This window comes from Pithys albifrons, chromosome 4 (assembly GCF_047495875.1).
Source record: "Pithys albifrons albifrons isolate INPA30051 chromosome 4, PitAlb_v1, whole genome shotgun sequence".
In the NCBI taxonomy this organism is placed as follows: domain Eukaryota; kingdom Metazoa; phylum Chordata; class Aves; order Passeriformes; family Thamnophilidae; genus Pithys; species Pithys albifrons.
The window spans coordinates 60,920,496-60,935,177 of NC_092461.1; the positions used below are offsets into that span (position 1 = coordinate 60,920,496).

At 41.9% G+C, this 14,682-nt stretch overlaps 1 protein-coding gene across 3 annotated transcripts; it reads left to right on the plus strand.

The window, feature by feature from the left end:
* Positions 1-241: 241 nt before the first annotated feature.
* Positions 242-12,476, plus strand: ELOC (elongin C). Of its 3 annotated transcripts, none has more exons than XM_071554340.1 (5): positions 245-334; positions 901-977; positions 7,855-7,916; positions 9,423-9,566; positions 12,253-12,476. In XM_071554340.1, the coding sequence occupies exons 3-5, from the start codon at positions 7,913-7,915 to the stop codon at positions 12,441-12,443; spliced, it is 339 nt and encodes a 112-aa protein (XP_071410441.1). In that variant the 5' UTR covers positions 245-334; positions 901-977; positions 7,855-7,912; the 3' UTR covers positions 12,444-12,476. The 3 variants fall into 3 exon arrangements, with proteins under 3 accessions (XP_071410440.1, XP_071410441.1, XP_071410443.1); XM_071554342.1 differs by having other exon boundaries at positions 275-334; positions 906-977; XM_071554339.1 differs by lacking the exon at positions 901-977 and having other exon boundaries at positions 242-334.
* Positions 12,477-14,682: the final 2,206 nt, after the last annotated feature.

A 14,682-nucleotide genomic window follows, 5' to 3' on the forward strand; every position in this document is an offset into this window, starting at 1 on the left:
TCAAAGTGCGGCCTCACCCATGCCGAGGACAGCGGGACGATCCCTGCCCTGGTCCTGCGGGACACGCTATTCCTGACACAGCCAGGATGCCACCGGCATTCCCGGCCAGCCGGGCACCGCCGGCTCGTGTTCAGGCCCTGACATGTCGGGCCCACACCCGCCCGCGAGAACTACACGTCCCAGAGTGCACCGCCCGTGCCGCGCGGCATGCCGGGAGCGCGGCCGCACGTCCCGCGGGGGGGCCGGAAGCGGCCCGTGACCGGGCGGAAGCGCTCGGAGGCAGCTGGGCCGACACCGCGGCCCTGCGAGCGGCGCGGAGGGAGCGGCGCCCACGGTGAGGGCGGTGGCGGCCGGAGCCCCGCCGGGACCGGGACCGGGACCGGGGCCGGGGCCGGGGCCGGGGCCGGGGCCGGGACACACCCCCGGGGCGGGACACCGCGTCGGGTGGGCGCCGGGGCGCCCCCGCGGAGGGCAGCGGGCCTCGCTCCGCTACGGGAGGGAGGGGGCGGCCGGAGCGGCCCCGGGAGCCGTCGCGGTGTGCGGGGCGCGGTGCCGGGGTTGTTCTCCCGCCGGGATGGTGGCGGCGAGAGGCGCGTTTCTCCCCGCACGCGTTCTCCCTGGAATGCCGGCGCCGCCGGGAAAGGGGCTCTCCCGAGCTGTGTTGCGTTTGAGCGCCGCTCCCAAACTCCTGCCGTCTGTGACGTTCGCCCTTTGCCTGCGCCGGGCGTACGGAGCGGAAAAGCTAAAGCCCAAAGAATTTAGGATGCGCCCCCAGGGGTTGTTGTGCCAAGGTGAGAAGGGCTGGCTAAAGAGCTTTGGCTGCAAGCAGAGCAAGGAGAAGGGAGATACGCCTACGCGTAGCGACAAAAATAACCTGCTGAGTGCCGTGTGTTCCTCCAGGGCAGGTTCTGCTTTAAAATAAAAGGGAACCTGAGCGTTGGGGAGTTATTGCTGCCTTCATATACGTGGGTGAAGAGGTAAGGCGTTTGACTTTGACAGCCAATTTAATCTTACACCGAGTAACATTTATTAAATATTTATGAAGTATGTTTGGTACTGTCGATTTAAGATAAACTTTGCACTGTGGGGAAACCTAGATATGGGTCACTTGTTCATTTGGCTTTGATGAAATTTGGAAGTAAACCAGAAAAACAGACAGGCGAGAGACCTTTAGGATAAAAACCCCTTTGTGTGCTTATTTCTGAATAATTCCTTACATGCTCCCAATTTACCCCTTTGCTATAATAAGGACCAAAAAAAATTGTTGGGGGAGAAACGTTTATTAACTGAAGAGTTACTTAGAAGGTGAATACATTTTTGTTAGTTTTTCTGTAGTATATTGGCCACTACCTATGCACACACCTTATGCCTTGAGATCAGCCTTTTGGGGTGCTGGAGTTACAAAATTTTCGCTACCATTTCCACTGGGAGCTTTAAAATAATCTTTAGAAACTTTTAGCCCTTATTTTTTTTCTTGCATCAGAGAAAAGCCACTTGAGATTTGATTTTTTTTTATGCCGGAGTGGGTGATGAACACATTTAGTTTCATGCAGTCTTAATGTGAAGAGTTTTAATATTGATTCAGTGAGATAAATGAGTGTCTTTCGAAAGGATCCTCAGTGCCAGGTGTTTTACTGTATTTTTGCATTTCTCAGTGTGTGTTACAAGAAACCCTTAAGTTTTGTCTTAAAAGTATGGGGTTTGGCAGATTAAAATAAAGGAATTTTGATGTATTTTGACAAGTTCTCTTTGCACCTAGAAAGGTTTGGGATTTAGTTACCTGCACTGTGGCATAGTTTGCATACCAATAGTTTTTGATGAATGCCTATAACAAGAGGTCAGAAATCCATGCCCTATAAAATTTTGCAGTATGCCAGCAGCCTTCTTTCCCCTGTGGCAAAGGCTGTACAGTACAGTGCTTTTATTGTGTGTTTGGAAGAAAACAGTAACACTCCTTTTCCAGTTTTTTTTTTCTTGAAACTTCTTTGGGAATTACTGAGAAGGAAAGTTTTCATAAATAGGAAAAGAAGTCTTATGTGGGACCTTGGATACTCCGTGCATGGTATCCTGTTGCATCACCTCTTTATAGAATAGAATCATAGAATCGATTGGGTTGGAAAAGACCTCCGAGATCACCAAGTCCAACCCTTGGTCCAACTCTAGTCCATTTACCAGATCATGGCACTCAGTGCCACGTTCAATCTCAGTTTAAAAATCTCTAGGGATGGTGAATCCACCACCTCTCTGGGCAACCCATTCCAATGCCTGATTACTCTCTCTGGAAAGAATTTTTTTCTGATATCCAACTTAAATTTCCCCTGGCAGACCTTAAGTCCATGCCCCCTTGTCCTATTGCTGAGTGCCTGGGAGAAGAGACCAGCCCCCACCTGGCTGGAACTTCCCTTCAGGTAGTTCTAGACAGTGATGAGGTCACCTCTGAGCCTCCTCTTCTCCAGGCTAAACAACCCCAGCTCCCTCAGCCTCTCCCCATAGGGCTTGTGCTCCAGTCCCTTCTCCAGCCTTGTTGCTCTTCTCTGGACTCGCTCCAGCACCTCAATATCCTTTCTGAACTGAGAGGCCCAGAACTGAACACAGTACTCAAGGTGTGTCCTCACCAACGCAGAGTATAGGGGAAGGATCACTGCCCTGGTCCTGCTGGCCACGCTATTTTTGATACAGGACAGGATCCCATTGGCCTTCTTAGCCACCTGGGCAACTGTCTCAACTAGCATTCACCTGTAGTACCTTCCTGTCACATCCCAGTGTGCCCCCAAAAGTTTGAGTTTTTGGAATAGTGAATCCGCTGATTTAGCAAACATGCTGCACCAGTTTCCTATCATGTTTTTTCTAAATATCCTTTGACTTCACTTAATTATTTTTCGATGCAGACAGAGCAGTGAATGCTAAACTGAAGAGCTTGTTTTTAAACAAATTATTGGATAGGATAGAGTTTAAGATCAAACAGTAGGAAACTTCTATTATAACACAGAGCAGCCTTTGATAACTGATAAACTCTTACTGATACACAAATGACACCCAAAAAATTGTCAACATTTGGCTTCTGAACTAACCTAGGAATTGTGAAGGCATTTCTGTTATTTGCCACACATTTTCTGGAAATTGCTACTGCAGAGCACAGAAACATCTCAAGCTGAAGCAATACAAAAGCTGTGTGTGTGTTGTGCAGCTACTGAGTTGGGAGCCATTTGAGTTTTCTTGAACCAGAATCTGAGTTTTTAAAGACTTTTTCTGCAGGATTAAAGAATCTGAGTGCTTGAAATGTTTGCATAGATTTAATTTTCTTGTGCTCACCAGAACAGAGCACTGGAGTTCTGGAGGCCATGCAGTGGCTGCCTGTGTTCAGCTCCATTGGCATGTGTCCTTCCAGTCTGTTCTGCACTCATCAACATACAGGATATGTGAGGAAATTTATTCTGGAATTTCTGGGAAAGCCTGGGAGATGAACTCATTACTCGGAGAGTGAAGAGGGAAGGTCGTGGACATGCCTTGGTTTTGTTGTTGCATTTGATAGTCAAGAGCAGAAGAGATCAAACTAAAGAAGAGATCAAAGTAAAGAAGAGTCCAAACTAAAGAAAAGACCAAACTAAACTCAGTACACCGTGGTATTTCTTCTTAGATTTGTAAGGAGAAGAGAATTTAAGTTTGCAAACAAGAACATTAAGCCTCGTGTGTTTTAATTGCCATGTCTTGTGATACTTTGTTATATTCTACCTCCTACATATAAATATTCAGGCAACTTCTGACAATTTTCAGTTCTCTAGTTTGTAATGAGAGTGTTTTTTCTGCATGAAGAACTTCCTTTTTAGCCTGATTGGAAGGTTTGTGAGCCAAATACACTGGGTTTAGTTGTATTATATTCTCCCTAATACATTTGTTTTCTCGAGATGAAGGTCAGGGTGCTGAGCTGCCTGATTGGTAATGCTGCATAAGCTTCCTGAAAGGTAAATGGAATTGTGAATGTCCCTCAGCAAAAATTAGTGGTTCCCTGCAGGAGTCTGAAATAGTCAAGTCAGAAGAATAGAATAAACACAAGTTCACAAAGCCTGGATTGTTCTCTTCTAGAGGCTTCACTGGTGTAGTCTTGGTGAAGTCAGACAGGAGCAGCTGTAAAATTTGGAAAATAATTAAAATATAGGTAGTTACGAGGCATCTTCAGAAATCTCAGAGTCTCTGTCTTCATATTGACTTGGCAAATGTTGTTGGTTTTGCTGCTTTAGTTTTGCAGAAGGAAAATGCAGTGATGTGTTTTGCAATAAACATTACATTGGAAAATACACTGTCAGAAAATAATGTCATGGAAAAGAACATACAAGGTTTCTAACCTATTATTTAAAACTTAAGGCCATGCTGTTGCCAATTAAAAAAAGTTTGTGCAGAAAATTTCCCTCCATTCTGCTTTTACTGTGTGCAGAAGTGAGAATTTGTGAGTGGCGAGGATTTCTACATACTTCAATTTTTTTTGCTTATGTTCATTTAGTGGACTTAAACTGAGGTATAATGGTGGCATAGTTCTCCCTATTTCATGCTTATCCTTTTAATGAATTTTTTATATTTATCTTCATTCCAGTTTTATTTTGCTAAGCTGAGTAAGGAAGACTATTTCTGTTTCTGTGAAACAGTCTCTTTGGTCATATCAGTAGCTCCTTCCTGTAGTTCTTGTAATTTGAACTTCTTTTTCTTGAAAACAGGAATTCAGAGTTGTGTCTGGTATTCCAGACAAGTTGTTGCTCTTGTGCAACAATGTTCATATTTCCCTGTCTCTGTTGAAAAGAAACCCAGACTGTGCATTTGCCTTTCTGTCCCCCACCCTCTTTGGTTTTTTGGCCCCGTAGAGCAGGATCACTTATAGTTGGTCACAGATTGACTGTACCCCCAAATAGCAAGCCCTGACTATATGTAAGAAAATTGTATTGATCCAGGAATTCAGGAGTTTTGCATTTCACATGATTTCACTTTATGGGTTTCCAGTGTGCTGTTTTTCAAGGCCAGTCACTTGTGCGTGTTGTGCGTTGTTCCCCTGTGGTTGCAATGCTTTCTGCTTCTGCCTCATCCAAATCTCCCTATTCTCTTCCGGCAGCTTGGTGGAAAATCAAAGTTCAACATATTTTTTTGAGTAAATAGTATTTCTTTTCTAGCCCAGGTGTTCCATGTTTGCAACACCATTCTGTACTCTTGTAGTCTTGTAGAAAGTTTCTTTCTTGTTTTTAGATTACCTCTCATCACATTTATTTAACCCCAGCTGATGTACTGAATTCAGATTGCATCTTTTTTCATGGAAAATTATTGGTTAAGTTTTTAGGTGTTGCATTATTTCAGCACGTCCTAAACCTTACTAAGGCCTACTGTATTTTTATTCTGTTTTCCTCTGTAGTACACTTGAATTCAAACCTCTGAGCCTAATAGGTTTTTTCCCTTCTTTGTTAACTGCTGTATTTTTTCCCTCTCTAATCATATGGTAGCATTTTCATTTGATTTATTAAAATGGTCATCATGTATTTTTGAGACAGCTCTGATGGTTTTGTTGTGTGCACATTTTTTTCAGTTCTCCACTTTCACTGTATTACCCTCCTCAAGTTATGCTTTTACCTTGCAAGGTCTGACTATATCTGCATTCCCACTAAGTGGCCTGTCTTTATTCCTGTATTTAGGAACAGTATTTGGATTGTAAACCAAGGAATATTTTATCATCACGAGTACCTCCAAAAAATGGTATCACTTCTGTGTTTGTTTTTTTGAATTATTATTATTTCTAAATCATAAGTGGTTTCACTACTGTTTTGGAGTATAGCAAAGGGGTTTGTGGCTAGAAAAAGAGGTAGCAGAAGTGATCCTGTGAAACAGAAGTAATAATGTGAGGGATCCCTTCAGTTCCAGAGCAACAAATACTCTCCAGTAAGGTGCTTGATTTCCCACTTAAAAAAACTGTTGAAATAGGGTGAAAGATCCCATCAGTTTTAGGCCCTAATATAATTTCCTTAGATGAGTTCCTGGAATTACTGAAAAGGACTAAGACATTTCACACCCCAAAGACAGCGGCAGTGTAAGTGGAGGATGAATTTTGCTCATTTCTTCACAAACAACTAAAAACTCTTGATTATGCCTGTGTAGTTTGGTCAGGTGAACATAGCAAAGTACCTTCTGGTGAAAGCTTGAGGAAACATTCAGACTATTTCATATTTGTAGCTACAAAAAAGGGAACAAATCAGTGTCTCGGTCCTGTGGAGAGGGGAAGTTATCAGCAATAGCAAAGCAATGTCTGTAGTACTACTTCCAAACCTTGCAGCTTCCTCAGCTTGTGTACATTATTTTGCTAAACTTTTGCCAGAATCATAGGAGGGAGGTGAATGTGGGGGGTGTTCTCTATTCTGGTCTCTTTTGCTGCCCTCAACACTGGATGTTGGTGGTTTGGCTGGGAAACCCCCCAGATTCACTGGTGCTGTTTTCTGGCATCTCTGGGCACACAATAGTAGTTTACTGTTTTGTTCTGGGTTAATGTTTGGAGAGTGGCTGTTGACATGGAAGGAATTTTAGGACAGCAGGTGGGTGGGTAGAATTTCTCTTCCAAAGCCTTCTTTTCCACAGCAGAAATGCAGTTCATGGTGAAGTTGTGTCTGAATATACTAAATTTGTTTTGCAAGTGTGTGCTTCCATTTCTCTAATGCTTTAGATTCATTTCATTGGAGAAACACATACACATAAAGCTGGATGTCAGTGTATAAACTGTGGAAGCTCCCGTTTAACTTACCATGGGAATACCTACATTAAAGGTCTGAAATAGATTATCTTGGTGATATTGGTGGTGGTATCAGGAACTGTCAATCTCCTGGGAAGGACAGGTTGGAGGCCAGGCATTTATTGCATATTGATTAGACTGATCCCTGAGCCTTCTCTTCTCCAGCCTAAACAACCCCAGTTCTCTCAGCCTCTCCTTGTATGACAGGTCATCATTGAATCAATTGGGTTGGAAAAGACCTCCGAGATCATCGAGTCCAACCCTTGGTCCAACTCCAGTCCATTTACCACATCATGGCACTCAGTGCCATGTCCAATCTCAGTTTGAAAACCTCCAGGAATGGTGAATCCACCACCTCTCTGGGCAGCCCATTCCAATGCCTGATTACTCTCTCTGTAAAGAATTTTTTTCTAGTCTCCAACTTAAATTTCCCCTGGCAGAGCTTGAGCCCGTGCCCCCTTGTCCTATTGCTGAGTGCCTGGGAGAAGAGACCAGCCCCCACCTGGCTGGAACTTCCCTTCAGGTAGTTCTAGACAGTGGTAAGGTCTCCCATGAGCTTCCTCTTCTCCAGGCTGAACAACCCCAGCTCCCTCAGCCTCTCCCCATAGGATTTATGCTCCAGTCCCTTCACCAGCCTTGTTGCATCTTTGTGGCCCTTTGCAGGACTCAGTTCAGTCTGACACACACTGGTCCCAGCACTCCAGATTGTCCCACTGGTGCTGAGTGGAAGGGCAGGATCACCTGCCTTAACCTGGCAACACTCTCCGTAGATCCCAGGGTGTCACTGTCCGCCTTTGCTGCAAGGACACGCTGCTCGCTCATGTTCAGCTTGTTCTCCACCAGCAGCCCCTGGTCTGTGGCTGCAGAGCTGTTTTCCAGCAGGTCAGCCTGCAGGCAGTACTGGTGCCTGGGGTTATTCTTCCCAAGGTGCAGGGGTTTGCAGAGGTTTACATTTTCAAAACATACTGCTCATCAACATTGGGTGCTGTATATTATCATATTCCTTTCTGAAGAGTGTTTATAACAGGAAGACTAATGGGTAAAAGTGACTCTAAAAATTGTACTGCTGACTTAAAATATTGCCACTTGTGTTTTTTCAGACGCTCCTATTGCAAAATCTGCAGTTGAAAAGGAACATATTTTTTTTATAAGAAGAGAATGGGTAAGTTCATAGTCCTGGAGTGTTTTCTGCTTTCCTATGATTTGAAGCATTTTCTCTCTCACATTGGTAGAGGAGTTGGATTGTAAGACTTGTCACTGTTCTCCTTGTAGCCTCAAAGCTTAATGGAATTTCTTAAAAGTGTTTTGTAGGAGAGTTTTCTCAAGTGACTGTTCATTTATGGAACGACTTGTTCACAGTGCATCCATCTAACAAAAAGTTTCACATGTTTAATGTGCGTAGTTCTGAAAATGTGTATCCTAAAATAGGAATGTCTTTAGGCTTTTATAGCACTAAACAAGAAAATTTCACTGTGTACTGTTTTAAGTAATTCTTTGCTTATTTGTTAGTTAAGGTCAGCCTGTTGAATTCTGGCTCAGAGGTCATAATAAGGACTGATTTCTGACAAATACATTTCTGAAACTGCTGTATCTGCCTCTACAAGTGATTGGTTGATGAAACATGATTGGACAGATTTCTGGTTTTATCTCTGCTTTTTCTCTATGTATTTTAGCATGTTTGGCACTGGCAGTACTTTATTATAATTGACAATAACTACATGGTAATTAAATTTTAACTTCAAATTCACAAAGCAGCTCGCCTGGGGAAATGTTTTACTTGCTATACTGGGAACAGTAATTCAGCTTTTTAAGGAGGCGCTGTTGGGATAGAATAAATGAAGGAACAAAAAGGGAAGGGGAATAAGGGCTTTGGAGAAGTAGAGAGCAAGTATTTAGTAGAGCAGAAAAATTACAGTCAAAACTGCTGTGGAGAGGATTTCCAAATTTCCTTGGGTTTAGTGCTTTGGCACTTTCCCTGTTTTCCACCACAACATGGGTGTGCACTAATGCTGTGTGACTCTGGTGGTTGGGCAGCAAAGGAGGATGAATCTTCATTTTTTCAGGGCAGGAATGCTGACTGCTTTTATTCTTACCTGTGCTTCAGAAAGCACTTTTTTCCTTACAGTCAGTACTTTTAAATACCAACTATGTGTTTAGGTGACTTGTAGCAAGTATTAGTATGATAAATATGGCAATAGCCTTACAAAGGGAAGAGTAGCATGTTCAGTTCAGGAAAATTTTATCCCTACGTAGATTTTAGAAATCGTTACAGAATTTGGTGATGGAGGAATGAAAGAGGAGAGATGTTAAAAAAAATCCAACTTGTGCAAAAATTCTTACTTTGAAACAGATTGCTGTTTGCTTCAGAGATCACCTCAGTTGGTGAGAGCAGAGTGCTAATAAAGCCAAGGTTGCAGGTTCAATCCCTGCACAGACCATTCACTTAAAAGTTTGACTCGATGATCTTTGTGGGTCTCTTCCAACTCAGAATGTTCTGTGATTCTGTATAAAGTTGTCCTCAAATATGGAAAATACTTGTGTCTTATTTCTGGTTGCATTTGGATTCTTTGGTCTGTGAATGTTGTCATAGAAGAGAGTGCAACCTGCATTCTTAGTGATGTGAACCAGTATGTTGTGTTCTGAAACCATTATCTTTTTTCCATTATAGACGGAGAAGAGAAAACATATGGTGGGTGTGAAGGCCCCGATGCTATGTATGTGAAGTTAATATCCTCTGATGGCCATGAGTTCATTGTAAAAAGAGAGCATGCATTAACATCAGGAACAATAAAAGCGATGTTGAGTGGACCGGGTAGGTACCAAAGATAATAGTTTTGTTGCATTCTTTGCTTTCACTTTTGGACAGTTTGATTCTTTATCATGCAGTGAGTGAAAGTTGGAATAAATGATAACTTTTCCAGATCCTGCCTCTAGTTCCTGTTTCCAGCAGAACAGTCCACCTCTGTGGAGGATCGTGCTTCTAGGTTTAAAATTGGGCTCTATTTTTGGGAAGTTACTGATCATACAGTGGCATTGCTACTAGTTTCCTATGGTATGAGAACTTGAGGGTATTACATGAAATGTGTAGCTTTCAAGTTTAAAGTGAACAAGAGATGGTAGTTTTTTATTCCCACCTCCATGGTAGAACTTCTGGTATTCTGTGTGGATTTAATTTTCTTCATGACAGGTCACATGGTTCTGTGCTTTAATTTGTGCCCAAAGTAGTGCCGGTAACACACCTGTTCTGGCTGTTGCTGAGCAGTGTTTGCATTCTCTCCTGGCCTTCCCTTTTCCACACTCTGGCCACACTCAATGACTAGACAGGAGGCTGTGCAAGAGATTGGGAGGGAACACAACCAGGCAGATGACCCAAACTAATGAAAGAGATATTGCATGCCATATAATATCATGCTCCAAAGTTAAAAAGGGAGAGAAGGGAATTAGGAAGATTAGCCATCTTTTGCTTGGGAACTAGCTGGGCATCAGTCTTTCCATGGGAGATGCTGATTACCTTTGCATAACTTGTTTTATTTCCTTTCTTTTCTCTCAACTCACAAGTTTTCTTGATTTTACCTTTTCCTCTTCTGCTGTCCACAGCACATGCAAGTGAGCAAGTGGCTGTGTGGTGCTCAGCTGCCTGCTGGGGTTTAGGCCACATGTTCACAACATCCTGTGGCAAGGAATTCCTGAGCTTAATAATGCTGAAAGTTAGCTTCAGTTTGAGACAAGGGCAGATAAACTTACAGAAGGGAAGGACCTTGTGCTTTATTGAATATATAAGACTATGCCTAGGGCAGTCCCGTGGTGTAAAGGAGAGCACTCTGGACTCTGAATCCCAAGGTCCTGAGTTCGAGTCTCAGTGGGGACCGTCCCCTGGCAGTTCAATGCCTCCCTGCCATCCCATCCCGTCAGATCTCCGATGCTCAGCAGGGTGAGCCCCAGTTAGTACCGGGTGCTGTGACAGTCCCGAGGACTTCACTGTCACTGTCCAAGCTCGCTCGGCCGTGGCAAATGGACCTCAGGACTGAAACGGTGGGGCCAGTTCTGCGCACGCTGTGCCTCACCTAAAACATCCACTGTGCAGGCTGGAAGGGCACACCCACGTGGGGAGAGCCCTGCCCAAAGCTTCGTTTGCGAAGTTTGGCCATACACACATACAAGACTATGTCTGGTTTAAGAAGTGTCTGAACTAATCTTTGAAGACCGAAAGGATGGAGGAGAGAACAAGGAGACATTAACATGTGCTTTCCCTTTTCTGCACCCTCATCCTGTGCATTTATCTTTGGCCACTCGTACTGTATGTAACCTTTCCTCCAGTACAACTAGAGTTTCCCTGTCCCTGCTGCCTGCCTGTTTTCACATCTTACCAAGTTAATGCATCTTTGAAGTTTCAACCCTTTTGTCAAATCAGCCTGAAAGTGAGAAATTCATAGCTAGTGTGTCACAGAAGGGACTACTGCTAAGTATGCACAATACTTCTATAAAGCTTTTTTTTTTTTCTAGGATAAGACAGGTAAAAATTTGGATTGATGTCTTTTTGTTGTCATTGTTATTGTGAACTTTAGGACTGAGCACACTACAGTTTTAGAACACCTATCAGCTATATCAGAAGTAAACCTAAATTTTTGGTGCAGTTGTTCACAATACTGTTAATAGGTTACAGCCACTTCATAATGCTGGGTGTCTTAATATTCTTGAGGGCTCTGAATGTGGCACATGCTACTTTACAATGAGGAATTTAATACCCTGGAATATGGGACTTACGCAGGTCCATTTAGAATGTGTTGTTAGTATAGTGATGTGTTGTTAGTATAGTGATGTGTTGTTAGTATAGTGATGTGTTTCATTTCGCTGTTGATGCCAAAGGGGTTTTTGTTCTGATTTTCACATTTTGTAGATTTTAGGAACACAGTAGTTGTAGATTTTTAGAGGGTTAATATTTCTAACAGTTTAAGTTTAATGCCTTTCTATCACTACCCCTGTCCCAGAACAGGGAGCTCAAATTCCTTTAGTTAATTAATCTTGTTTAGACTCCTTTCCAAGGTAGAGCTGAAGGATATCAGAAGGCCTACAGAATGAAACATAAACACAGGTCAGAGTGACCCAAAAGCCAGAGTTGGATGAACTCCAAGAGACCTTTGTGTGCCCGAGGAAGAAGAGTTGATGAAGACAGAGGGTCTTGACGACCCCAGACCCAATTCCAGGGGGTTGGACCAGGGGTGGGAGTGGGGCTGAACTGAGAAATGTGTAAAGCAATGATTGGAGGGATCTTATTATAAAAGCCATGGAAACAAGAACTGAGACACATGCATGTCATCATGTATTCCTGTGGGCTGTAGGCCCTGTGTTATTAAAGGACCTTTACTTTTTATCTTACCCTACACTAACGTGGCTCGAAGTCCTGTTTTTGGGGGGAAGGGTCATTCACGGCATCACTGTGAATTGAGATTCTGACTTTTTGTTTGGTGTTGTTTTGTGTTGTTTTTTTCTTCCTACAGGACAGTTTGCAGAAAATGAAACAAATGAGGTCAATTTTAGAGAGATCCCATCCCATGTTCTATCCAAAGTATGCATGTATTTCACCTACAAGGTCCGCTATACTAACAGCTCTACGGAGATTCCTGAATTCCCAATTGCACCCGAAATTGCACTGGAACTTCTGATGGCTGCAAACTTCTTAGATTGTTAAATAAAATAAATTATAATAAAAATGTAAAACTTTCTTTCAGTATTTAATACATGTAGTTCAGTTAGTAACTTTTTTCAGATAGCATGTTGCGTGTGTGCTGTTGAGAACTGTAAAGTTCACTGCAGAGGCAATTGCCTTCAGTTCTTTTGCATATAGCAATCATTCATTTGGAGTTTGTTTTGCTGCTTACACAAATAAGGACCTTTTCACAAACTGAGACAAATAAACAAATATGCCAATTAGTAGATGGCTATGCCTTATCCTTTAGGTGTGATAGAACTTTCTTTTAATACAATGACCATAGTGAATACTGGAGTTTAGTCTCATATTCTCTGAAAGGTAATTATAGTTACGTATGAGTAGCTGTTTAGGGTTTCTAACTCTCTCTTATTTTTAAAGTTTCTAAACATCTGAACTTAATCTCCTTTTTAAGATAGCTGTCCTTTAGAATAGTTACACTAACTAGATTAGAAGTGCCCTCCCTAGGGTTAGTGTACTGACAGTGGTTTCCAGTTAGGTTGAAAGTGGAGTATGTAGGAGAATGTTTAAGGCTTTTAATTTAAGTCATAGTGTAGACATGTGTAAAGGTGTACTTGATACATTTTTCTTTTATAGCCTCGATTTACCCTGTTAGTAATTTCAAATATTCCAGTCACTTCTCTGTACAGTAAGACTGTGATCCTACTGACAGTGACTTTGAAGGGGGAAAATAACTATTACAATCTGTGTATATTATCTTCTGTATAACATATAAGGTTATTCTTAATATAGTGTCACTTGACCTGATAAGGATTTTATATGACCTCAGTTATGGTTTATTTCCATTGTTCTGATTGTTTATGTAAAGTCTGTATTTAATCCTTAGAGTATAGTCATTTAAATTTTGTAACATAGCAACTGAAAAAGTATCAGTTATCCTACCTTTTACCTCTTCCTTGACTTCTCCCTTGTACCCACAGAAAAAGACTGAAATGTGGAGGTCTTTTATATTTGAAGGAAAGGGCATTAAGCAGATGTTTAAGGAGCTGTTTTATAAATTTCATAGATCTTTCCAATGTTTTTAAAATATTTTAGGGGAAAAGGATTGGCAAGCCACTGACATATTACTACAGTGGAACACATCATCTCTTAGTAGTTCCTGCTGCAGTTGCCTGTGCTGTCAGTTCTTCGTTCAAAACAAGTTTACATAAGGAAAAACAAGAGAAGAAGTTGCTTTGGCAGAAGCACACTTCTGCCAAAACCATGTGTAAATGAGAATAATGCATCATGAGAAATGATGCAAGAACAATTATAGTTAGCATTTCTGTCAGCTGCCTCTGCTTCAGCTTTATTTTGATCAAGAAGTGATTGGGGTCTCACATGGAAAAATCCCACTGACTGATGGGGGCATCTCTTTCTTGATATATTAACTCGCAGCTAATTTAGAGGGCTAAAACTCTCCTCTAAACCTGTTTGTCCACATAAAAACAACTTTGAAGATATTTTTCTGGATGAAAACTAGGAACTTACATAAACTATGCAGTCTGCCCATGGAGGAGTTCAGTTCTGACAAATGAAATTTTATTCTGGGCTTAAACAATACTTGATAGACAAGCTGACATGTATCAGTGTGTTGATAGATTAGCTGACATTCACATCACATACTTTAGCACAATTTAATGTGTTTAATGTGGGGATGTTTGTGACTAGATTGGTTTTGCACACTAAAGCTGAAGTGCATTGCAGGGCAATTGTCTGAAATCCCATGTGTAAGCACTCTGGTCAGTGCTGTTAGTGACTCATTTTCAAGAGCACTAGAAAGATAAACCAGAGAGACTCTGCTATGCTGCTTTTGTTGGAGCTGCTAGGAATACCCTAAAAGGTCAAGGAATATTGACATGGATATTTTGGTCACAACTACATATCAGTCTGAGTGAATATTAAAATCACTGGCCATTTTTAATAGTCTTGAGATTAATGACTTGAGGCTGAAAAATTATTTAGTTTAAAATTAAAGCAAAAAGGATGTAATTTTTTTTAAATGGTGGGTTTGTCTTTTTTTTTCCCCTTTTCTTTCTCCCCTTTTTAAGCATTCCAAAACAATTTCCTGTTAAAATACGTTGCATTTTATGATTCTGTACTTCAGCAGGAAGGTAAAATAGCTGGTTTAGCTCTGAATAATAATTTTGTTGGTTTTCTTTCATCTTAATGTATGATACAGTACCTTTGAACACTCAGGAAATGCAGTAGTGTCCTAGAG